Source organism: Amblyomma americanum, chromosome 7, assembly GCF_052857255.1.
Source record: "Amblyomma americanum isolate KBUSLIRL-KWMA chromosome 7, ASM5285725v1, whole genome shotgun sequence".
In the NCBI taxonomy this organism is placed as follows: domain Eukaryota; kingdom Metazoa; phylum Arthropoda; class Arachnida; order Ixodida; family Ixodidae; genus Amblyomma; species Amblyomma americanum.
Genome location: NC_135503.1, coordinates 122,864,768 through 122,890,228, shown reverse-complemented (window position 1 = coordinate 122,890,228; position 25,461 = coordinate 122,864,768). Strand labels below are relative to the sequence as shown.

The 25,461-nt window shown below is 44.8% G+C and overlaps 1 protein-coding gene across 3 annotated transcripts in view; it reads right to left on the bottom strand.

Annotated features, from left to right (window-relative positions):
* LOC144097437 (uncharacterized) overlaps positions 1-1,386 on the bottom strand; it is a 31,211-nt gene extending 29,825 nt beyond the window's left edge. For all 3 annotated transcript variants that reach the window (XR_013307021.1, XM_077630153.1, XM_077630154.1), the window contains exons 1-2: positions 1,257-1,386; positions 1,028-1,179 (exon numbers count right to left, since the gene is read on the bottom strand). Coding sequence is in view for 2 of the 3 variants with exons in the window: in XM_077630153.1 (XP_077486279.1) it covers positions 1,028-1,179; positions 1,257-1,355 (251 nt within the window). In the remaining variant the exon portion in view is untranslated. The remainder of the gene's footprint in view (positions 1-1,027; positions 1,180-1,256) is intronic.
* Between the last annotated feature and the right edge of the window lie 24,075 nt (positions 1,387-25,461).

Here is a 25,461-nt window from a genome sequence, read left to right as displayed (position 1 = left end):
CGTATTTCTTGCAATCACAGTAAAATTCAGTTGAAGTTGGCTCACGTGTGCTTCCCCTTTCATGTCCTGCCGAGTATGTGAGCAAATAAGTCCAAATATATGAAGAACACATTCGCCCCGAACACACCGGGTATATTTCTTAAGCTGGCGGGGAGCCTCTTGTATCGCTGGCAGGAAACTGCACACTAGCATAGCCAACAAATGTGGTTGGACTTGAATGCGACGGTGAAGACTCCGAAGCGCGAGGCTCTCAAGCAGCGCGAGCGCTAGGAGCGGCCACATTCCTGCAACTAGCTCGATTAAACTCCTTCTTACTCAAGCGATGATGGCGCAAAAGTAGTCAAGGTTTCAGTTCTGCCGTATTTATCTTTAGTGCTGGATTTTCTGTGCGAGCGTTGAAAAATGAGAGGAGGACCATGCTACAAAAAGGAGCCAGCTTTCAAATAATATCATGGAGTGATAGGGCGTTGCTAGTGCAGTTGATGCATCTGTTATCGTTCAGTTTATCGGAGTTTAACGTGCCAAAGCGACCCAGGCAATGACAGGCGCTGCATTAAAGGGCCCATGGAATATCGGCCACCTGGGGCTCTTTAACCGGCACTCACATCGCAAAGTACACGGGCCTCTAGAAAATCAACCGCAGCTGCCGGGTTCGAACTCGCATCTTCCGGGTCAGCAGCCGAGCGCCATAACCACTGAGGATTGATGTATCTGTGGAGTAGAATAAAAGGTGTAAGCTCCTACCATTGTTTACTTAAACTAGCCAACAGCGGACTTAACGAAAATTTTATTTGAATGGGGATTGTAATTTGGTCTTCTTTTCGACAGATTAAACCAAATTATATATGTATGATTGGTTACGGACCCAAATAATGATGATTATTACATTTCTTGGTAAGTAATGTTAGGTAAGCGAATTTTTTCTTAGCATCTACCATCGAGATTAAAAGTTGAGGAATCGGGAGAGTGGAAAACAACAATTTCGGCGCAGTTTTGACAAACTCCGCTCTCTGCAACCGTTACTCACTCGTCTTGTCCGTCCACTCCTTTCATATGCCATACGTAAGATGCAGTCATTGCCGTGCTGTCGAATGATGTCACATCAGCTGTCAGGCACTCTAACATTGGCAAGTCTACGGTGGCTGCTAGTAGAACTGCGTGAGGCAGCGATGCAACCGCCTGACAGGAAAAGAAAATCTCAAAACGTTTATCAATCTTCACGACGACGGCTGATAGAAGAAACGAAGGTTCCTTACTCTTAGAGCATCCACAGTATCGTTGGAGGTGGCCTCATTTCCAGAGATGCAACGAAAGGTAAATGAACCAAACAGTAACAGCAGTGCGGGCAAATTCATTGTGTCCAGTCGAGCTGAGTCCGGGGTTCGTTCTGACGTTCTTGTCTACGGCACTGGAGAGAGAGGCGAACAAGTGTAGCAATAGTTCGTGCCTGACGGCCAGAGACGCGTGATTAAAAGCAAAGTCACTTTCTGTTCCCTAATCAACTTTGCCGTGCTGCGACCTATATGTCAACATTTACTGAGTGCAGCTGCATGGGCGGCGGCTTTTATAGGCCAACACCAGGGCTTACGTCCAGGCAGGAACAATAATTACCGGATAGGTTCAAATATTGACAGACAGGCAGTTTTAAAACTAAAAATAAATAATTGGCGGTATAGCGAACCGAACGTACCATTAAAAGCACTGTGCTAATGATCATGTCTGCGTCTAAAGCAGGCCAATTCTGATGGCACCTTCCACGATGTAGTTGCCGCAACACGCAGGGGAGGCAACGTAGGAAGAGATTGTTTGTCGGACACATACAGCATATTAGACGCGTTAAATATGTCAGTTCCTACTTATAACTGCACGTTTCGCGGTGTCTACTGTTGTTCGTGTTAATCTTTTATCTATGAATCCTGTCAGCAATAAGAGGCGTGGAAAAACAAAATCAAAGTTCAACTGTGCAAATAGTAGTGCAAGAAGAGACACCTGTTGACATAGACATACAACCGGTAAGAGAAAGTAGTCTCTAAACACACACGTCAAAAACAAAATATGTATCACATCAGAAACTGGGACAACAGCTGGCTCAAATAACACAAAAATATGGTACCCTCCTGAGATTGTGTCACACACAAATTTTTACCGTGTGTTTCAAATTATTCACTAGTTTTTTTATTGGAAAAGCCATGAGAACTATGAAAATAAAGTTTGTGTAGGTGGTTTAAGCAGCATAGTGGACTTTGTGTGCATGATAGAGCTTTACAACTGAACGGTTGACCTAATTAATCTAATCAAACTTATACTTTTTATTTTGGAAGGAAATTTAATAATGCGAAATTGAATCCTAGCAATATCGCTGGTGAGCTCAGTTTTATATTTTCCAAATTGGCTGTGGTTCGCAATATCGAAAAACAAAAATCGACTTAAAACCTAGCTTAGTTGTCTTCCTCCCATCATATACTCACAAAACTGTGCCACTGCGCATAGTATCGCTACCAAGTCGCTTTAAATGTTTCTACGTCATAAAATACCCAAATGGAGTTTGCATTAGTTGCATGAAGAATCGAAGCGACATTTTTAAATTGTGCCCTTCAGAAACGCTATTCAGCCGCTCTTGCAAAGCGTATTTTTTACGTTCGATTTTTGAATTGAATATTCACAAGATAATTTAAAACTGGGCCTATCACCAACGCAGACGGCTTTCCAATCCGCAACATAATGTTGCCCCTCAAATATAAAACAAAAAGTTCATTAGTTAAATATACTGAAGACAGACAGACAGACAGACAGACAGACAGACAGACAGACAGACAGACAGACAGATAGACAGACAGACAGACAGACAGACAGACAGATAGATAGATAGATAGATAGATAGATAGATAGATAGATAGATAGATAGATAGATAGATAGATAGATAGATAGATAGATAGATAGATAGATAGATAGATAGATAGATAGATAGATAGATAGATAGATAGATAGATAGATAGATAGATAGATAGATAGATAGATAGATAGATAGATAGATAGATAGATAGATAGATAGATAGATAGATAGATAGATAGATAGATAGATAGATAGATAGATAGATAGATAGATAGATAGATAGATAGATAGATAGATAGATAGATAGATAGATAGATAGATAGATAGATAGATAGATAGATAGATAGATAGATAGATAGATAGATAGATAGATAGATAGATAGATAGATAGATAGATAGATAGATAGATAGATAGATAGATAGATAGATAGATAGATAGATAGATAGATAGATAGATAGATAGATAGATAGATAGATAGATAGATAGATAGATAGATAGATAGATAGATAGATAGATAGATAGATAGATAGATAGATAGATAGATAGATAGATAGATAGATAGATAGATAGATAGATAGATAGATAGATAGATAGATAGATAGATAGATAGATAGATAGATAGATAGATAGATAGATAGATAGATAGATAGATAGATAGATAGATAGATAGATAGATAGATAGATAGATAGATAGATAGATAGATAGATAGATAGATAGATAGATAGATAGATAGATAGATAGATAGATAGATAGATAGATAGATAGATAGATAGATAGATAGATAGATAGATAGATAGATAGATAGATAGATAGATAGATAGATAGATAGATAGATAGATAGATAGATAGATAGATAGATAGATAGATAGATAGATAGATAGATAGATAGATAGATAGATAGATAGATAGATAGATAGATAGATAGATAGATAGATAGATAGATAGATAGATAGATAGATAGATAGATAGATAGATAGATAGATAGATAGATAGATAGATAGATAGATAGATAGATAGATAGATAGATAGATAGATAGATAGATAGATAGATAGATAGATAGATAGATAGATAGATAGATAGATAGATAGATAGATAGATAGATAGATAGATAGATAGATAGATAGATAGATAGATAGATAGATAGATAGATAGATAGATAGATAGATAGATAGATAGATAGATAGATAGATAGATAGATAAAGAGGAGGAGGGAAAGACAGGGATGTTAAATAGTTTAATTATAGGGATCAGGTACGTAGTGTCCGAAATCCTGTACAATTGACCTGCAGAAGATGCAATGTCGTATGTGTCATGGGATATAAAAAGAACTATTGAATGATTTCAAACACACGATATCACTCGTGTAGGTATCCAGTTAATGTTGCGGATGGATGATTGGAGAAACTTTGGCTCAGTGTCAAATAATCGGAGGGTCGCTGGACTTTGTCTTCTCTTCTGCTAGGCGTCGGCCGTAATCCCCTGGGACACGGCGGCGGCTGAAGCGTGATTAACGATATTTCTTTCGACTTCTGTGTCTGGGTTGCGCATGAGAGCCTCCCATGAGTCTGGTGTGCGTGTGTTGTCTTGGTAAAGTGGGTGTGTCCAGACAATATGTACTGTGGTCGCACATCCGTCATGGTGTTTACATCTAGCATTGAACTATCCTGGCAAACGGCAGTCTGTAAGATAGTTGCAATTTGCAGCTTCGGGGAAGTAACTAAACTTAAAACAATCATATCGAATAGTCGTTAATGGAGTGAACATACTATGACGATGGCTTGATGTTTCCCGTTCGCTTTCAAAGCAATATGACGTGTTTACTTTGAAAAAATTGTTAATAAAGGCAGATTCACATGACGGACAAAATCGCTGATTCCCGCCGCGTAGACAGCACGTTCTCTGACGTCACTGACTCCGCCTCGTCCGCGGGTAGCAGCGACTCGCATGCACATGACGGACGGCGATAGCACGCGAAGGCGCGTACGGACTGGAAAACCATTATTGGCATGTTGTGGTAAGCCGCTCCCTCCTGCGCCGTCATACTCTCGTTGCATTCCACAATCCTTCTGGTACTTCCCTCCTACGAACTAGACAACTTCCGCACCCATAACTGCACCCGCAAAATGGAAATGGGCAGCCGACGGAACCACGCCAGCCACGCAGATTTAATCATTCAAAATTTCGCCTATGTTAGTAAAAGAGAAAATAAACGGAAATGCCGGTAAATGAGACCATTCCGGGTGCTCGCTCGGGATGAGGGCGGACTCACAAAAGTTGTCCAGTCCGCGTCGCCTTTGTGTAGAGCGCTCGAGCAGTGCGAACTTGGTAACAAAAACTGAAACTACCGAGCAGTCCCTGATTTGGCACCATATGGAACTACTTGGCACTACTTCCGAGCAAGTGTTGCCTCTGGCAACTAGCTGCAGCGAAAAGATCTGGATTTGTTTGCGCGGAAGTGCACCTCCAGAGCGCTCAACACAAGGGTGGCGCGTACTGTGCTTCTGAATACGCAGCAGACACCAGCTCAGGAATCAGTGTGCAACCAATGTCTCCTGAAGAAAATGTCTGAAGCGTGAGGGGCTTTTCTGCCCGCCGTACAGCACGCGTCGGCCGTATGGTGGTGCTGTCAGATGACCCTCTAGATGACACTCTAAAATATGTAATGAATAAAGCTAGTAGGAACACAGCTGTCATGAAAAATAGGGCACTGTGGTATTACAGTACGTATGAAGTGGCAATGCACCAAATCAGGGAGTACAAGGTGATATGGGATGGGCGTCGTTCGAGAGCAGAGGAGCTAGCAGTAAGATAGAATTTGAGGAGCGATTGAGAAAAATGGGGTAAAAGCAGTGGGCTGGGAAAGTTTTCAGACACTTGTACATAAAGAATGTTGACACGAAATGAAGAAAGTGAACTAGAAAATTTACAAGCAAATATCTGGACAGCAGTAGAGGGGAAAATCAGCAATTATCGGTTAACAAAAAGGTTAAAGAAACAGAAAGAGATCTGTGGAAAACAGGGATGCTGACGAAATCGGCACTGAGAACATACAGAATCTTTAAGCAGGAAATTGCCAAACAAAAAATGTCTATGATAATTGTACGGGAAGCTCTTTGTTGTTTGCGGCCAGGATAGAAGTTATGCGGACAAAGACATATAGAGTCAGGTACCACGAGATAGACACGTTGTGCGTTGCGTGCGGAGAGGAGGAAGCGGCTGAACACTTGATACCTTTGTGTAAACTTAGGGCTGCACCCTACAGTGGAAAGCATCGGGGCTGATTTATCCAAGGCATTGTGTTTAAGGACAGTGAAAGGAAAGTAGACTTTAAGCGGGTGGAAGTAACCATGCGAAGGTTACCTTTTTTGTGGCTAAAATCATGACAAGAGTAAAATTTCATAAGTCATGGCTAGGTGGCTTGAGCCACCGCCTGATTTAAAGAGCTCAGCTTTATCCGTCCGTCCATCCATCCTAGCAGACGACACGCAGGCAGCACAGAGTTTTCTTGTGACTGCCCTTGCAGCAAAAAGTATGCCTTCTGGTGCGCTGTTTATTATATTATTTGTGTGGTGTGTTTAGTGTTACTGTTTGACAAGTGACGCGTCCATGACTGCAGTTGCTGGAGGGATTAGCGAGTGAAACTTCATTGCTGTTGCGTTCCATTTTGTTTTGCATGTGCAGTCAGCGAAACAAAAATCCTGGCGATTCATTCCATGAAATTCCTGCCGACATAACAAGTCCGGGAAAGACTGCTCAAGGTAATTCAAAGAAAAAACTGGCAGGCAAACACAACGTGAAATAATTCTGCAGTCTGTACCTTGCATTTCCAGCCTATAAAATGCTACTGTAGACAGTTTGACTGCCCACCAAGACAGGGGTGGACTCTTTTATTCAACGCCAGCGCTCCTAAGAGTGTTACATGGCCTCAACAAGTTCGTCGATATCAAGCTCAAAGACCAAACGCATCTTCAAAGGCCACTGGACACATGCTTGCTCTGCAACTAGTGTGAACAAAATGGCGGGTTTGCCTGTCCTGACCTTCACCGTTAGGCTGATTCCAAGGATAGAATCTCAAAATGGTTGCCATAACACCCGATGTGGTTACATAATGAAATGAAACTCAAACGTGCGGCAGCGTGATGCCCGAGCAGCACAACTCGAAAGTTGAATATGTCGATCTGGTGTACGTATTCCTGTCCGGCAGGCATCAAAGTCGGGCCACTTAACCTCGACATTCGTGCAAAATTTGTGGGCCAACCGTTTGCCGCAGAATGATCCGAATGCGTCATACGGTTCAGCCTTTCGTACCGCCTAAATTTAATAGTTAAGTTAGAGCCTACCTCGCAACAGGGATTCAAACCTGCGACCTATGTACCCCCAATTCCACGCGTTTGCGAAACTTCATATGAACATTGCAGCTGAACCGTTTGTCGCAGTGTGTTTGGGGTGGTGGCAAATGATTTCGCGTTTCATGCAGCATAAACTTACAACTTACCAGTTAAGTTAGAGTCTAGCTCGTGACTGGGATTCGAACCGGGGACCTATATTAGATGTAACGTGCGACATTGAATCGCTTCCTCAACGTCGGCTCATTTTATGGCTTGCGATGCTTGCGCCGTCCGCGGATGATTCAATTCCAAAAACCTTTATTTCCATCAGAAGGGAGGCCCCCTACTCCCTACCCCCGGCACGCAGGCCTAGGGGGTAGGGGCCGGGACTCCCGCGATTAAAGGCAGGCAAAGAGTTGCTGGCTCTTCGCGGCCTCCACCGCCAGATGAATGGCTTGCTTCTGCTTGACGGGGTCCGTGCTACGCAGAAGGCTCTCTCAGGCTTCTCTACTATTAATTCCTTCGTTAGCATCTGGGGGTGTCTACACATTCCCAAATTACGTAATCGAGGGTCCCCCTCTCTCCACATTTTTTGCACTTATCATCTATGTCGTCGTCTTTGAGGACGTGCGATGCCCAGACCGGATTAATGTAATTTCCTGAATGTAATCTGCGCCAGATCGTCGCCTCTTTGTTTCCGAGCTCTCTGTCCAGTGGAGGGACTAGTCTCGTTTGTAATCTGTACTTTTCAGTTATTTCCGCATAATTCTGCAGTCTCTCGTATAGTTCTTTGCAGTCGGGCGGTTCTGCTCCGGCTCGGAAGTAGAGATCTCGAGCCAGAGCGTGTGCCGCCTCATTGCCTGGAACTGACGTGTGAGCTGATGCCCATACGAGGCTAATTTTCCTGTCTATCTTTCCTCCTGTTAGTGTCCGCACCGCTTTTGGTGCAATCCTACCTCTACCATAGTTATATAAGGACGTTTTGCTGTCGCTAACTATGAATTTTGCTTCTGTCTCTACGCAAGCAAGCGTTATTTCAGCTTCTTCTGCTGACTCCGGATTGCGGCTGCGTATGGTTGCTGATGAGACTGCCTCACCCCGGCCATCCACCACCGAGGCTACCGCCGCTCCCAGCTTGCCACTCGCCGCGTCCGTGTATGCTACTGTTTTCTCGTCTGCCTCGCTGCAGCGCCTGACTAGCGCCTCAGCTCTCTTCTCCCTCCTTTCCTTGTGAAAGGTGGGGTGCATATTCCTAGGGAGAGGATCCACCCTAAGTTGTTCTCTAATCATTCTTGGGATGTCCTGCTTCTTTTGCATACCCCTGTCTATTTGTAGTCTTACCATGTTTAGGATAGCCCTACCTGTGCTGGATTGGCTGTCTTTCCAGCTGGGCTGTTTTAACAGCCTCGGCGTTTTCACTCCATGTGTTGTGAACTCACATTCCTAAGAGTCTTTCGATTGAAGTGCTTATGGGTATACCGAGTGCTCGCTTGTAGCATCTCCTGATTATCGAATCTAGTTTGTCTCGTTCCGAGGCCCGTATATTAAGGTATGGTGTGGCCTAGCTCAGACGGCTAATAACGTAGGTCTGCACCAGCTTAATTGGGCTTCTCTCTTTAAGCCCTCTTCCCTTGAGGGCTATTCTCCTAAAGATTCCTATGACCTGTGCCGCATAGCCTTCCAGATTCTTTATAGTCATATCATTATATCCATTGCTTTGGATATGGAGACCAAGAATCCTGATCTTGTCTGCCTTGGGGAGCGGTTTACCCTCGACTGTGATGTTAAAGTCATTGCTTTGTTTAGGTCTCTGAGATTTAGGGTTGTACACCAGGAGCTCTGACTTCTCCGGTGAGCACGAGAGCCCCCTAGCTGCTGCGTAGTCCACCACTATATTCGTGGCTTCCTGCAGCTTGCTGTCGATGTCAGGGTGGCTACCCTGGTTAATCCAAACGTTTACATCGTCCGCATACATGCTGAAGTTTAGGTTTTCTATCTCTTTGAGTCTCGTGGGGAGACCTCTCTCTCATTGCGAGGTTAAAGAGGAGCGGGGATAGTACAGAGTTTTGGGGGGTACCTCTGCTTCCCAACGTGATTTCCTCTGATTCTATGTCCTGATATTTGATACGCGCTGTCCTATCAGACAGGAAGTCTTTTATGTAGTTGTAGGTTGTACAGCCTACACCTACTTCTTGCAGTTCTGCTAGGAGTGCTTCGTGTTTGACATTATCAAAGGCTTTTTTTAAGTCTAATCCTAAGATTACCTTTGCGTCTCTCGACCGCGAATCTATGATGTCGTGCTGAAGTCTCAGCATTACATCTTGGGTACTCAAGCTCGGTCGGAAGCCGATCATCTCGTTTGGCCATAGCTCGTTGTCTTCCATAAATCGAGTCATTCTCGTTTCGATCACGTGCTCCATTAACTTTCCAGCGCAGGACGTAAGAGAGATCGGTCTAAGGCTTTCCAGCTTTGGTGGTTTGCCTGGTTTAGGAATTAGTATAATACTAGCTTCCTTCCACTGCTTGGGGAGCTCACCCTTTTCTTACACTTGCTGGATGTAGTTTGTAATTGCTGTGATCGACTCGTCGTCTAGATTCCGCAGCATTGTGTTTTTGATTCCATTCGGGCCCGGAGCGGATTTCTTTTTGAGCTTAATTATCTCTGCTCTCACCTCTGCCTCCGTGATATGCGCATCGAGTTCCTCTCTAGGAGGCCCCCTATACTCCGTTAGGCGAGAGCGAGTTAAATCTCCTACGTATGTTTGTATGATTCCCTCTATAAAATCCTTGTCTGACCCATCATATACGTGTCGCGCTTTGGCTAGCATGATTTCTGTCCGAGATTCTGATTTGGTTGGATCTAGCAAGTGTCGCAGAATGTTCCATGTTTTTGCTAGGCTCATACCTCTTCACTGTCGTCGCACCTGCTACACCAGTTTTGCTCGCAAAGTTGCATCGCATACTTTTCGATCTCCCGGTTGTGTCTGGCTATTCTTCTTTTGAGGTTTCGATTCCACCTTTGCTTTTTAAGTCTGCGTTCTAGGCCACATTTTGCCTCCCACATGTGGAGGAGCCTGCTGTCGGCTATTATTGGAGCGTCTGAATCCTCTAAAGATATTGTCGCCTCGGCGACGTGTCTCTTTAGTGTATCTGTCCAATCCCCAATGTCCGTGATTGTTCCCATCGAGATTTCCCCCCGTCGTTTTCTAAATCTGTCCCATTCCGTTACTTTCGGCTGTTTTAGCCGGTTTTCCCTCACCCCGTTAGTTAATGTTGTGGCTATTATATAATGGTCACTTCCCAAGTCTTGCTCTGTATTCTCTTAAGTAACCGCTGTTGCGTTCTTGGAGAGCGTCAGATCAGGCGTGGTGTCCGCCATCACGCTATTGCCTCTTCTGGTCGGGCAGCCTGGGTCGGTGTGTAGTGTAAAACCTAGCTCCTGTATGTCCTCCCATAGATGCCTGCCCTTGCCGTCTCTTCTTCTGTAGCCCCACTCCTCGTGTTGCGCATTTAAGTCGCCCACTGTAACCAGGGTATTTCTCCCCGCCGCCTTCAGGGCCTTCCTAAAGATGGCCCTGAATCTGACTTTCCGTTGTTTTGGTCGCGAGTAGATGTTTAAGACAAAGAGGCTCGGCTCTTCCTTTCGCCCCGTGAGCATCTATACTAAAACCCCTTCTATGTCTTTAGAGTTGATTTTTTGTTCAATTGTCGCTATGTTTCTTTTCACTAGAATCGTTACGTGTGATTTCTCTCCCCTATGACTGTGAAATGCCTGATATCCTGTGAGGGTTGCTAGTTAACCGGTTTCTTGCATCGCTATTGCCAGCGGCTTTTCTTCTAGGGTGTCTATGTATTGTTGCAGTAGCGCTCGCTTGCGTTGCAACCCTCGGCAGTTCCATTGCCAAATTACGGAATTATTTCGAGCGTTTCTGGCCATGTTGTAGCTGAGTTAGAATTCCTTCAACGTTTTTTTGCCGCTCCGCTTGGGCAACCAGCTCAGCGCTTTGCATTTGTAGCTCTGCTCTCTGCGCTTGCAGTTCTACTCTCTGCGCCTGTAGTTCTGCGACTAGGCTTTCGTGTTTTTGGTTTGCGTTCTCTTGCGCTTGATTGTGTGCAAGCATCATTTGTGCTATGAATTCTCTGAGTTATGCCTGATTTGCCTTAGTTGCGGCCCGATTGGCTTCTCCCTCTTATTTGAATGCTACCCATATGTCGGCCTCTTCCTCCCCCTACGCTTGAGCGGGGGTCTCCTGATTGTTTCTGCCTCCTCCATCGCCTCGCCTGCTATTGCTGGCAGTTTGGGTGCTGGGGGGGTGACCTGTTGGACTATCTGTTTTGGCTGTGCTAGTTGTGTGCGAGAGGGAGATTCCGTTTTTGCCTTTCTCTTATCCTCCTTCTGTTCTTTGATAAAATTGGCTAGGAGCCCTTGAAGCTCCTCTACCTTCCTTTTTAGCTGTTCGATCTCTCTATCCGTATCATCTTTAGCCTTGGAAGGCCCTTCTACAAAGCTTATTTGTTTCGGGTCCCTTCTCGGGTCTCTCCGCGTCTTGTCCCAGCTGTTCTTGGGGTCCTTGGACCTCGATCTTCTGTGCTCTTTGGGGGCCTCCTGGCTCCCGGGGGTAGCCTGGTCCTTCTTGTCTTCTCCCAACCTTGGGAAGCTGCCGTCCCTGCGGAGCTCCTTAACTCTGTCCGCGGCCTGCTCCCGTTGCTGGGCTTGTCTTTGCAGCTCCTCCTGTTTCTCGATCTTCTTCTCCCATATTCTTTTCTTGACCTCGTACGGGGTTCTGTATATCTCTTTGCATTTCTTGTTGCCAAGTTGGTGCTCCTTGCCGCAGAGCTGGCACTTGGTCTTGCATTGGTGGTCTTCCTGGGGGTCATTCTCTCCGCATTGTCTGCATTTCTTGTTGTTGGGGTCCGGGCATACGTGCGCTCTGTGGCCCATACGGCCACATGCGTAGCAAACTTCGCATCTCTTTTTGTAGCGTACTCACTTAATCGGTGCGGGTGAATGGTAGACCTGCCACGGAACCTTCCTGTCCTCAAAGAGAATGAGTACAGCCTTGGAGTCTTTTCCTATTGTTCTTACCCCTACGATTGAGGGGTTCCTCGTTTTGAAGTATTCGAGTCTCTCAATGATTTCTTCCTCCGTCCAGAAGGATGGGACGTCGTAGATTACGCCTTTGCCGCTGTTCTCCGGTGCCGCCACGTAGGCTTTTATTGCCACCTTCTCGTTTCCTATCGTGAGTTCTTTTAGCGCTGCGTATTTGTCTATTTTCGCTTCGTCCTCCGTAGCGATGAGGATGGATTGCTGTTTCGTATTGAATATTATGATGTCGTTCATGCCTCTATTTGTTGGTGCCGGCCGCTTTGCTGATTGCGTCAGCCAGGAAAGCGCCTCCGTGCTTCAGCAGTTGCTCGAGACCCCCCTGAGGTCTCATAACGATCTTCTCGAAGCCGCTTGGAATTCTTGTGAATTGCCGTTCCACCGACTTCGCCGCTAGTCGTCTCCCTTCACGCCTCTCCGCCGCTCGTCTCCGCTCATCTTGGCCCTTGTCCACGTCGCCACCATTGTCCGTCTCCGCCGGGACTATCTTCCCGTTTACTTTTGCCTTGATCCACTGTCCAGGAATTTTAAATTCGTTGGGATCGATATCCGTCCCTTCTACGACATTCATGTCGTACGAAGTCGCCTAGTGGGGCCGTTAGGCCTCGCTCTCCTCCTTTGTCTTCAGTCTTGCCCCTATGCCTTAGTAGGCTTAGCGTCCCATGTGGCATGTGGCGACTTCACGGGCATGAAATGTAGGAAAATGCCGTCCCACCTTGTGAAATTCGGTGAATCCGCTGATCGAACGTCCCCTGTCGTTGATTCAAGCCAAGAAGGGTAGCACCCAGGGCCCTGAGTGCTTCGCAACCCCCGATGTCGACGGAGCTCATCAAACGCACGTCCGACTACCTCGACAGCCGGCGGAGGAATCCTTCGGATGAGGCGGAGCCAGTGATGTCGGACAATATGGTGTTGTGCCCATGCCCGGACGAAACCGATTTGATCCGTCGGGTGAATGGACGTTATTGAAATACAAGGCTTTCTTTCTGGCATTCTTGGTTCTGGTTTCTGGCAAATGCTGTTGAGCTTATATATAGAGTTTCGTTAAAAAATGGTTGCGACGGCATTTATAAGCGATGAACCTCGCTGTCGCTGTCTCCGGTAAAATTTGAGACATTTGGTTGGCTGGGGTGTGAGGTTTCCATAATGTTTTAGCGTATGCAGTTAACAGTCCAACACGGGGTTTGTATTCGAGGTACTTTATATATGGAGTACCACTGTGCGTAGTACGCTTCAGGTATCACAGTGGTTTATCTTTGGAGACGTCGTTTTCAGAGTGGGTATTGAACCGTCAGGCGGGAGTAATTCTTATGCTATGGTATTTATTGATGGACTCGTTCTGCTTGGTATGCAGCTGGTTATCTGATAATGATATTAAAGAAGACTTTCCTTTCTTGGTCACGACAAGAACGCCGACTGTCTAGATCTGCCAATCTTCGCACCACTTTACTTTTATTGGGATGTTTGAATTGCTTTCAGTGTAATCACCACTGGTAGTTATTTTACTGTAAATGACCTAATCATCAAGAAAAATCATTATAGAAACATTAGTGTTATTCTGTAGATCATCAAAAAAAACACAGTATACTTGGAGCAGACAACTGTAGGCAAATGAGGAGCTCGTAAGGACATACATGAATCAAGAAAACAGTCCTTGAAACTAAGGAAAGTATAAGAGAATGTTTTCATTTTGATTTCTGGCACTGATCAACGACATGTTAAGAGCCTAATCTGTTTTAGTGAAAGATAATGATTAACAGGTAGACGAGAAAACAACCACATGCTCTCAGTGGGATCCGAACACAAAAACTCCAATTGTCGCGTGCTGTGGTCAACAACAAGTTACGGCGGCGCGTGTCCAGTCTAATTTTGAATCTGCTTGTATTTCGTGCAGCTTACTCGGGAGTGGTCACAAAAGCCACCCTCAACCATAGCACGGCCGTGAAACATATTGTAAAACCGTAATTTCAACATAGAACGCGACTGAACGTTGAGGGCGGCAGCTCTGCAATGTTCCTCTTTTGCTATCTTTGGCATCAATGCTGCTAAAACCGAGGACCTAGTCATGCTATTGAGCAGGAAAGGATCGGTAATGATGGGCTCGATATGATATACATTTCAAGAAAGCCAACATTCTCTGAAAGCATCAAAACTACATAGAATTTTTCTGGTTTTTCTGTGTTCATCAAGAGTAAAAATTAGTGTTGTGAAGAAGAAGAAAGGCATTAGCTGCCCTGCCACCGTGAATCATTTTCTACCACTATGAAGAAGGAGAAAAACATCGATACGCCACACAGTCGCATCCGAACCCGCGATCTCTGTACTTCGTGTAGGGTGCTCTACCACCTGATCTAAGGTGGCTGCTGTCCAATCTTCCACTTTGCGTTGTGCTATTTCAGCCATACAGATGAATACTCAGAACATTGCCGGTTTTTAGGAGGATAATCACTATTTACTTATTTTCATGCCCTTATTAGCCACAAGCCAAAAAAGCAGATTTAAATGTCAGGACACCTCTTCCCCAGCAAAGCGATCAGCTCTCTGAACCGATCAGAGTAAACGCTGTGGAAAATAAATGTTCAAAGCCTACTTAAAAGCAGCAAAGAATTACAAAAGAAAAAGCAGCATGGCATGGCTGCAGCTGAAGGCTAGAACGAGGCAGGGAGAACAAACAACAGATGGTGAATGAAGCCCATAAAAAAATTAAAGCCCCAGAGTGAGGGGGTGGGTATAAAACAAAAAAAAATCCATCATTCCGATTAACCAAGTAAACACAACTAAAATTCAATTGGAACTCATATCACCTCACTGCAATACATTAAAAAACCGCAAGAAAATTAAAAAGGAAATCACAAAAGAGGGACCACAGCAAGAGGCAATCCGTAGGAATATAAAAACAGTCAAAAGGGTAAAACAGAGAAAATGTCACGTCCACCTACAAGTGGGAACAAACAGTATAAGGCACAAAAAACAAAAAGAAATAACAGATATGCTGCCAGGAATTCGAGACAGCTGCTAGCTACGCCGCTACGGTTAGCGGCTTCAGTGGCAGAAGTCATGAGTTTTGGAATAACATTCATACAGATAAACCAGTGAGTTCTTCCGCGGGATTTAGGTTCAAGGTATTCTCGTGCGCACATTAAACGTAGAGGGGACTCGATACATTGCTTAAAGTTTATTTCAGAAACATTCAAACATAGATAATGTTGTCTGCCGAAAAGACGTAAATAGCATTTACGGTGACAATAACAGGATTTGTGAGCGATCAACAGCTCCAGTCGCTTTTTCCTGCTCTTTCAAATAGGACATGAACAGGCATTTCATTTTCTTAAATAGTTTCGCCACAAGCACGAAAATTGTCCAAGATGGATGATTTGACAGTATTTTCACATCACGGTTGACAACAGATCGATGTTCCGGCCACGGCCGCGTGACATTTCGTCCAGCAAAAAATAAACACGTTAGGCTCTACTCATGCGAAAGATGGCGGAAAAACAAGCGAACCAGACCGCTGTCTTGAATGCCTGGCAATGTTTTCAGGGACATTAACGAAGTGGGCGTTATTAAAAAAAAAAACTTCAAAACAAGAGGAAAGAAAAATACCAGGCAAAGATGAGCAGATAGGCATTGGCCCATATGCCAGTCGTAGCCCTCCTAAACACCCAGCCAATTCTTTACACGCAACGCGTGAACATCGAACAAACTGCACTTTGGCGTATCACATATAAAGGCGCCGAAACAGGACAGAATAGATGCATGCGCACTAAGGGGGCCCAGTCTGGTTCTTTTTTGGTCACTCTGGTTTGAAACAGCGCGTCATATGACCGTTTATTCGACACTGGCATGATGCAGGTAATGAACTTGCCTTGTATATATATTTCGTGAACATTTTTATTTGGCGGTCTCTCCAAAAGACGCAATAGTCTCGGTGCCGCAGTGCCAAATGATATTACGAAAATACTGAGTGTGCTCCCATGTGGTCACCTTTTAAGAATGATGTAGCATTAGGGGTGCTCACTGCAGCCTTCCAGTCCGGTTTATTTTCTCTACACAAGGTTCCTGCTGCTGACGACCAAGTAGGGGGAGAATAACGGCGAAGCCGCTTGAGATTCTAATTTGGATTATTTGTAATGCTTTTTTAAATACGGACTGTACAGCGTATATATTTCACTAAATATGCGTATTTTGAAATTCATGCAGGTTTATGAAGGAATAGTGAATAAGGAAGAGAAGAGTAATAGAGGAAGAGTTCTTTGACTTACGGGTGCGAAATTTTTTGCGTGCGCTCCTGCAAACATCCAGGCTTGAGAAATTTATTCTGAATAACTCCGAAAGACAGAACTTTTCCTGAAATCTCACGAAGATGTACAGAAAAAGCGGGTGTAACGCTATTTCACGGGTGCTGTTGGCACTCTAGCGTAGTATAAATATCCTCACACAAGAACGGTGAGTCGGGAGGAAATAAATAAATATTCTATGCTAGTCAAGTCAAAATAAGTTCTATATAACAATCTAATTACGATAATGCTGCAGCAGTCGCACAGCGCAATAACAACACTCACCCCCCTTTTCTTAACGAGGGCGTGAGCTCATGAATTGTACGGATTTAGATTTGAGCCAGAATAGGTATACAACACGCAAAGCACGTAACTAGTAATATGCGATGTCAACGAAGGTTTCCCGAATATCCCTACTTAACATCCCGCCAGGCGTCGCAGCGCGATTATTTTCTTTGTGTTGTATGTTTATATGTCCTGAGCGGTGCTGAAAGATTTTCGGTGTCACATTTACTCTTCTTGACGAAAAGAGATACTATATCAAGATTCTGCGCAGCATATGGCTGCACCAACTTTGGCGGCAGAAACGGTGCCGTGTTGTACAAACTCCCAAGCGAGTGCAAGCTATCAGTGTAGTATGTTGCCGCAAGGAATGCGAAGAACTTCAAGCAATAGAAGTAGGTCATCTGAGCTTCCTTCGAGCCAATCCTTCAACGGTAACCAGCATCAATGCTGCCGTTGATACAATCCTTCGGAATACGAATCAAACTTTCACACGCAAGAGATGGTTGCTCACCGGCACCAAAAGCTGTTTTGAGAAAAAGAAGAAAACGTGGACTGGAACCCGCAATACACATTCTTGCTTTTTTGCTGTTTACGTTTCTATGCAGTTGGTAAGATGAGCGGTGTAAAGAAGAGATCACCCCGATCTAGCGTGCTGGAGCGCTGAGCTGCGGGAAAGATTAATTGAAGTCCTAGCACATGTGCTATGTTGGGGAACCCAACGTTGAAATTTTGTTGTTCTTCCAGCAGCATGCCAGCTGCTGAGCAGAGCAGTTTTCCGTTCAAACCGGTTTATGCTTCAGAATGTCGTTTCGGTTCCTGCGCACTGCACTGCGAAGCACCCTCGTGCTTCTGCCTGCCAGTTTGATCCCTGAAAATTCCCTGCATGCTAGTGCCCTTTTCATTTTTTATTCAGTTTTGCTGCGAAAGCATTAAATTCCTCACCGAAACAAAACCCCGGCGTCACTCAAAGTGTAGCGGTGTTAAAAAACTTGCTTTTAATTGAAACGGAGTGAAGTCATCAGAGATGTCACAATTACACAATGTTAACTAAAGTAATAGTACTCGAACTTTCAAGTGCACCAACACCACGAAGCACAATTGAATCCTAAAAAAATGGAATAGAGTTAAAATAAAATTTAAATACAGTTTGCAATATAATTAGGATGGAAAGAATAGGACTGAATAGAAATGAAATGGTTTTGCATTACTCGCTCGTAAGGTCTTTAATTGGCGCCGTTAGCTATATTTATTTTGCACTAGTGTGAGCCTTGACACTTCTGCGCCGCAAATGGGTTAGAGAGTTATTTGCAGTGATAACACTTTAGCTCTTTGCCTCTCCGCTTGATTTCGTGAGAAATGATGCGCAGGAAGTGTGCAAGGGGTACTTTCTTTTCTTTGTCTAGAGGGGCTGCCTCTTCACCTTCCACTTTTGTCTTCTTGACGATAAAACCTGTTACTGAGAAGAGCATGTGTCTTCCACTGCAAACATACTGCGAAAAAGAAATCGGAACGATATGGGCTCGATGTCTCTTTAGTAGGTGTTCTATGGTCACTTTTTGTATTAACGTTTTGAAGACCACAATGATAGAAGCTTAACAATAAGTTGAAAACCGCGGAGATTTTCCTTTTAAGAAGTATATACGCATGCTCACGCGAAGCAATCCTCAGCGGCTTCTAAAAAACACGTTCAAGCGTAATTTTAGAACATGAACAGAAGGGCGAGTTTGTCAGAAATATTTCTTGGCTAACCAGAGCAGTTCCACGACGCCAAAAAGGGGAGGAACCCTGTTTCTTGCTCTGCGTCTCGTTCCGCTGCTCTCTTGTCCGGCCTCATTCAGTTGCGCTGGTACGCTGCCCACTTGGCTTACAAAGTGTTGTCTCTGCTGTTTCTTTCAAAATAAGCCTTTTGATCGGCGGTGACAGCGATGCAGCGATGGCGTAGAGGTAGAACATCCGCCTCACGTGCAAGAGGACCGGGGTTCAAATCCTGGTGCCGCGCAATTCTCCACCGGGTTAAAAAAAAAAATCCGCGTGTCGATGGAATTGCAGAGCCAGGCCTTGAGTGCAGCCTTATCTCGGTGACCAGAACCGACAAAGCACTCTCTCACCAGAGCAGGATTTGGCCACCCTGGTGTAGTACTTGGCCACAACCTTCTATGATCAAACCAATTAACCCTCGGCCCTCAGTCCCCAGCGGCTGCATAGCAACTGACCACGGCTGCGGTCAGACCTGTGACGCAGCGGAGGGTGCTAAGAATCTCTGGCTCCGGACAGGCAGCCATTGGAATCTGAACCTGGCAACGCTTAACGCTATAACATTAGCTAGTGAGGCTAGCCTAGCAGTGCTGTTTGAGGAACTAGCGGGAATTAAATGGGATGTGATAGGGCTTAGCGAAGTTAGGAGGACAGGTGAGGCGTATACAGTACTAAAGGACGGACACATACTGTGCTATCGCGGGTTAGAGGATAGACGAGAACTAGGTGTGGGTTTCCTCATTAATAAGGATATAGCTGGCAACGTAGAGGAGCTCTACAGTATTAACGAGAGGGTAGCAGCTATAGTAATTAGGCTGAATAGGAGGTACAAGCTGAAAGTGGTGCAGGCCTACGCACCCACATCCAGCCATGATGACCAGACCGCTGAAAGCTTCTATGAGGACGTAGAATCAGCAATGAATAGAGTAAAATCGCAGTACACTGTACTAATGGGCGACTTCAATGCGAAGGTGGGCAAGAAGCAGGCTGACGACCACGCGGTAGGTGACTATGGGATAGGCTCTAGAAATAGCAGGGGAGAGTTATTAGTCGAATTCGCGGATAGAAATAATTTACGGATCATGAATACCTTCTTCCGCAAACGAGAAAACAGGAAGTGGACCTAGAAGAGCCCCAATGGTGAGATTAAAAATGAAATCGACTTCATACTATGCGCTAAACCTGGCATCATTCATGATGTGGCCGTCCTCGGAAGGGTGCGTTGCAGCGACCATAGAATGGTAAGGTCTAGAATTAGCTTAGACTTGAAGAGGGAACGGAAGAAGCTAGCGAAGAAGAAGACCTTTAACGAGTTAGCCGTAAGAGGGAAAGCACAGGAGTTTAGGATAGCGCTGCAAAACAGATATTCGGCTTTAACTGAGGAAGATGATCTTGATGTTCATTCAATGCACGATAACCTGACATCAATAATTACGGAGTGCGCAGTAGAAGTAGGCGGTAGGACAGTTCGAAAAGATACCGGGAAGCTATCTCAGGTGACGAAAGATCTGATTAAGAAGCGCCAAAACATGAAGGCATCTAACACTACCGATAGAATAGAACTAACGGAGCTATCAAAGTTAATAAATAAGCGCAAGGTAGCCGACATAAGGAAATTTAATATGGAGAGAATTGAGCATGCTATAAAGAACGGAGGTAGCCTAAAAACAGTGAAGTGGAAACTAGGCATAGGTAAAAACCAGATGTATGCATTAAGAGACAAGCAGGGCAATGTCATTAGCAATATGGATAAGATAGTTAACGTACCCGAAGAGTTCTACACAGACCTGTACAGTAGCCAATGTAATCAGAGCGCTAATGAGAAAGACAGCAGTGCACAGCAATGCGTCATCCCGCCAGTAACGAAAGATGAAGTAAAGAAAGCCTTAGAAGCAATGAAAAGGGGAAAAGCAGCTGGGGAGGATCATGTAACAGCAGATCTGTTGAAGGATGGAGGGGACATCGTGCTAGAAAAACTAGCCACCCTGTATACGCAATGCCTTATGACCTCGACTGTACCAGAAGCTTGGAAGAATGCAAACATTATCTTAATTCATAAGAAGGGAGACGCCAAGGACTTGAAAAATTACATGCCCATCAGCTTACTATCCGTTGCCTACAAAGTATTTACTAAGGTAATCGCTAATAGAGTCAGGGCAACGTTAGACTTTAATCAACCAAATGATCAGGCAGGCTTTCGTAAAGGATATTCCACAATAGATCATATTCACACTATCAATCAGGTGATAGAGAAATGCGCAGAATATAACCAACCTCTATATATAGCTTTCATTGATTACGAGAAAGCATTCCACTCAGTGGAAACCTCAGCAGTCATACAGGCATTGCGTAATCAGGGGGTAGAAGAGCCTTATGTCAAAATACTGGAAGATATATATAGCAACTGCACAGCTACTATAGTCCTCCATAAAGTCAGCAATAAAATTCCAATAAGGAAGGGCGTCAGGCAAGGAGACACGATCTCGCCAATGCTGTTCACCGCATGTTTGCAGGAGGTATTTCGAGGCCTGAATTGGGAACAGTTGGGAATAAGAATAAATGGAGAATACCTAAATAATCTGAGATTTGCTGATGACATTGCCTTGCTGAGTAACTCAGGAGGTTAACTGCAAATCATGATCAACGAGTTAGACAGGCAAAGTAGATCGATGGGTCTAAAAATTACATGCAGAAAACCAAGGTAATGTTCAACAGTCTAGCAAGAAAACAACAGTTCACAATTGGCAGCGAGAGCCTAGAAATTGTGCCGGAATACGTCTACTTAGGGCAGATAGTGACAGCTGATCCGGATCATGAGAGGGAGATGACTAGAAGGATAAGAATGGGGTGGAGCGCATATCTCAAATTCTCGCAGATCATGAGTGGCAGTTTACCAATTTCCCTCAAGAGGAAAGTGTACAACAGCATAATCTTACCAGTACTCACCTACGGGGCAGAAACGTGGAGGCTAACGAAAAGAGTTCAGCTTATGTTAAGGACAACGCAGCGAGCCACGGAAAGAAAACTGATAGGTGTAACGTTAAGAGATCGGAAGCGGGCAGAGTGGGTGAGGGAACAAACACGGGTAATGACATCCTAGTCGAAATCAAGAAAAAGAAATGGGCTTGGGCAGGGCATGTAATGCGAAGGCAAGATAACCGCTGGTCTTTAAGGGTAACGGAGTGGGTTCCAAGAGAAAGTAAGCGTAGCAGGGGGCGGCAGAAGGTTAGATGGGCGTATGAGATTAAAAAGTTTGCAGGCAAAGGGTGGATGCAGCTGGCAAAGCATAGGGTTAATTGGAGAGACATGGGAGAGGCCTTTGCCCTGCAGTGGGTGTAGTAAGGCTGATGATGACGATGATGATGACTCACAAAAAGTGCAACGAAAATGTGTGCGCGGTTTTTATATATCCGGGATCTCTGGATGTTCAAAATATTTCTTAGGGCGACTTGGGAAGCGCTTACAGGACGCGTGCCTCTTAACAAATCATCACGGTCTACTAAATATCGAATAAAGTCACGTTGCGCATAGCGCTGCCGTGGACAAGAAGGTGACAGGAGACGGGAATGTCTGCCAAGATTTGGAGGTTCCTGGATGTTCAAAAGATTTCTTAGGGCGACTTGGGAAGCGCTTATAGGACATGTGCCTCTAAACAAATCATCACGGTCCACTAAATATCGAATAAAGTCACGTTGCGCATAGCGCTGCCGTGGACAAGAAGGTGACAGGAGACGGGAATATCTGCCAAGATTTGGAGGTTCCTGGTGGAGACACTTTCTGGAAATTGTGACGTTTCTCTAGACACGTTATTTCAGCGGTTCTTTTGTTACGCTAGTTCCCTAGTTATGTTTTGCCAAATTTGATATTAAGATCTAATGTTAGCCGAACAAACTGCCGTTTACGAATAACCTACTTGATGCACGTTTAGAAACATTGAGCTTGAGAGTTTATCTGTGGGTCTGATATGGCGTACTCTATTTTGGTATTTAAATTGTCAGGTAAACTCCAATAAAGTCTAGGCGCTACACCAAATCGGCCGTACAGTACCGACATTCAACATAGGTGCATTGTTTGCTCGCAAATTTGACAGCAATAAATAGTTCATCTGCCATGGAGGGTGAAGCTTTGTTTCCCACCATGACTTATTTCAGATTCACAACATGGAGATTTGTTACCACATAAGTTTATGCCTCTTAGACATTTATTTTGGTCTCATTTTGTGGCATTCGTTCCAAAATATAGGAAACGAAAGCCGTTATAGTAGGGAAAAAAACCTAGGCAAGTTCTTGACATCTTTGTGCCAGCTCTTAATCTACTTCATCATGGTGGTTTGCAAGGTATGCTTCTATACGCTCTCCGTAAAGTGTCTTTGAGAGGATGTAAGGATTATGTCGAGTGCAACACAGCAGTACTCCTTTCTAATATTTCCTGATGGCTGTGGAAAACATCAGGCACGTTGCGAGAGAACGGCTGCGAACCGAGGACTGCAAAAAAAAAGAGCACCACATCCGCGCACTAACTGCCATTTATTGTACAGAGATCAGACATATAAATTCACCAAACTGAAGAGCGTAGCTTGTTATACATCGCATAATTTCTCTGAAACCAGCCAGCAACAAAAAGAAAAATTCGAACCAACAAATAGAAAACGCCTGTCATCGCAGAACTCTTATCCCCTACTAGTAAAGCAATACTGTCGTTGTCTAATCAAAGAGAGAAGAAACGTCATAGAAAGATGAGTTTGCAGCATTCGTAGTAAAAGCTGTGTAAAGCAGCGCAGTCAAAGTAAGTATCAATACTTAAAAAGTTCAATGACAGAAAAGGCAACAACAACAACAAAGAACGGTATCTAGAGAGAATCATACCACCATAAAAAAGGCTACTGGAAAGAAATTTTCATTTCTTCGAACAGCTCCGAAGTGCTGTTAGCACTTTTGCTTCCTTTCTTTTCAGTCAAAAAAGCCTCAGCTATTTGGCATGCCACCTGATTGCAACTCCTGCCAGTAATCTTAATATTACTTTTACTCTGTGCAGATTGCTGCAAAATTTGGCCTACCTCCAGGAGCTTGACAAATCAGTAGAAATGAAACGCGCGTCGAATTTTTAAACACACTATAAATAATGCAAGCGCAAGCTAGTTATAAGTGGTATTAGGATTCAAGGCAGGAGTCACTATGAAGTGGCTCGCACAATACCTGAGGCTGTCATTTGGCAGCAGTGCGCAAGGCGTTCGCACATCGCTCGTTGTTACTGCTTTCTTCGCAGCCTCATCTGTGGTGACCGCTTTCTGCCTGCCAGCGCGTGGGACTTATGCCACAATGTTAACACGCAAAACTCCGGACAGCAGAACAGCGTAGTTCGTTTCTTCCGTTGGGATAAGTGGCATGCGTTCCTGGCAAAAGCTAGGAAGCACAAGATGACAAACAAAACGCTCCGCTTTTCAGATGGTGATGCAGTCTATGCGAACGAGCATTTGGCTCCAGCAAACAGGAAGTTGCTCGGCGCTGCCGTTGCGCGAAAAAGTAAATGAAGTAAAACTTTGTGTGGACAAATGGTGGAAAATGTTTTGCAAGGCAGTCTGAAGGAACCGATGTCCTTAGGATCCTTCAACTTGATGATTTAAACAAAACGACCTAAGTAAACTTTGCTCTGTACTCACTTCTATTTCTGCTCCAAATTTATCATGCAGTCTCATTCAGGTTGCTATTAGTACAGCTGTGACGATTTGAAATCTAGAATGAGGTTAACTGAAACTTTTTTTTCTGCCTTACATGTAAGTGTTCGGAGCATGCGTAACAAGAGTGACTCCATTACCCTCCTACTTTCGTCACTGCGCACAAAGTTTGATGCTTTTTTGTTTTCTGAAACCTGGCTCTCCACACAGGATGAGTCTCTTTACCTTTATGGTTATAAGTACAACGGTTAATTATGGTTTCACGCGGTCTCATAGAAGAGGTGGCGGTCTTGCAATATATGTGAAAGGCTGCTACACGCCTACTGTAATTGAAGATTTTTCGATCATAACTCCCAAATATGAGTGACTTTCCATATTCTTGTCACACGTTATTATTGTTGCAATGTACCAACCACCCACGGGTAATAAGCGGAATTTTTTTCAATCTCTAGAGCGCCTGCTTGACTATCTAGCTTCTCTTAAACTTTCTTGAATACCTATGAGCGATCTGAATATATAATGACACGTGTCATTTATCTTTATCGGGCGACCACGTTTCGCCGCCTAACAAGTGTTATCCCACAGCGCGGGACGCGCCTGCATCTATCCGAAGTTTCTGGCAAGTCATCGATGCTTCTATTCGCTGTCTGTTGTAGACGAACCTTCTGTTATCTGATTTCATCGCCCGACGCGAATGGTGTAGAACTTTGTGGAAGGCACGCGGGTCCCAACGATTAGTCTGGAACATTCGACGACTGCTTTATAACAGCCGACGCACTTGACCCGCGGACCAGATTTTCGACGATCGCCACCGTGTTCGCCAACGATCGCCGACAATCCTGTGTGGCCGCCCGTTACGCTGCCCATCGCCTTCTGAGGCCCTGCTGCCCGCGCCCCGGCGCCCGGCCTGCTGCCGCGGTGTCCAGGGCTTGGTGAAGATGGACCTTCCGCCGCCTGCGACGCGCCCCACAAAGGCGCAATGCTTCAACTTTAGCGTACCGGTACCCGTGCCGGCGGACGACCTGATCGATGCCATCGAGGAGGTCGTCGGTGTCGGGGGGCTGCAGTATTAGCAGCACCTCGGCGGAACTAAGTTCCTGGCAGCTGTCAGTTCGATGGCGCAAGCCACGAAAATGTTGGCCGCGGGCTCTCTGCTCGTGGCCGGTCATCAAGTGCCGCTGGTTCAGCTTGGTGCGCCAGT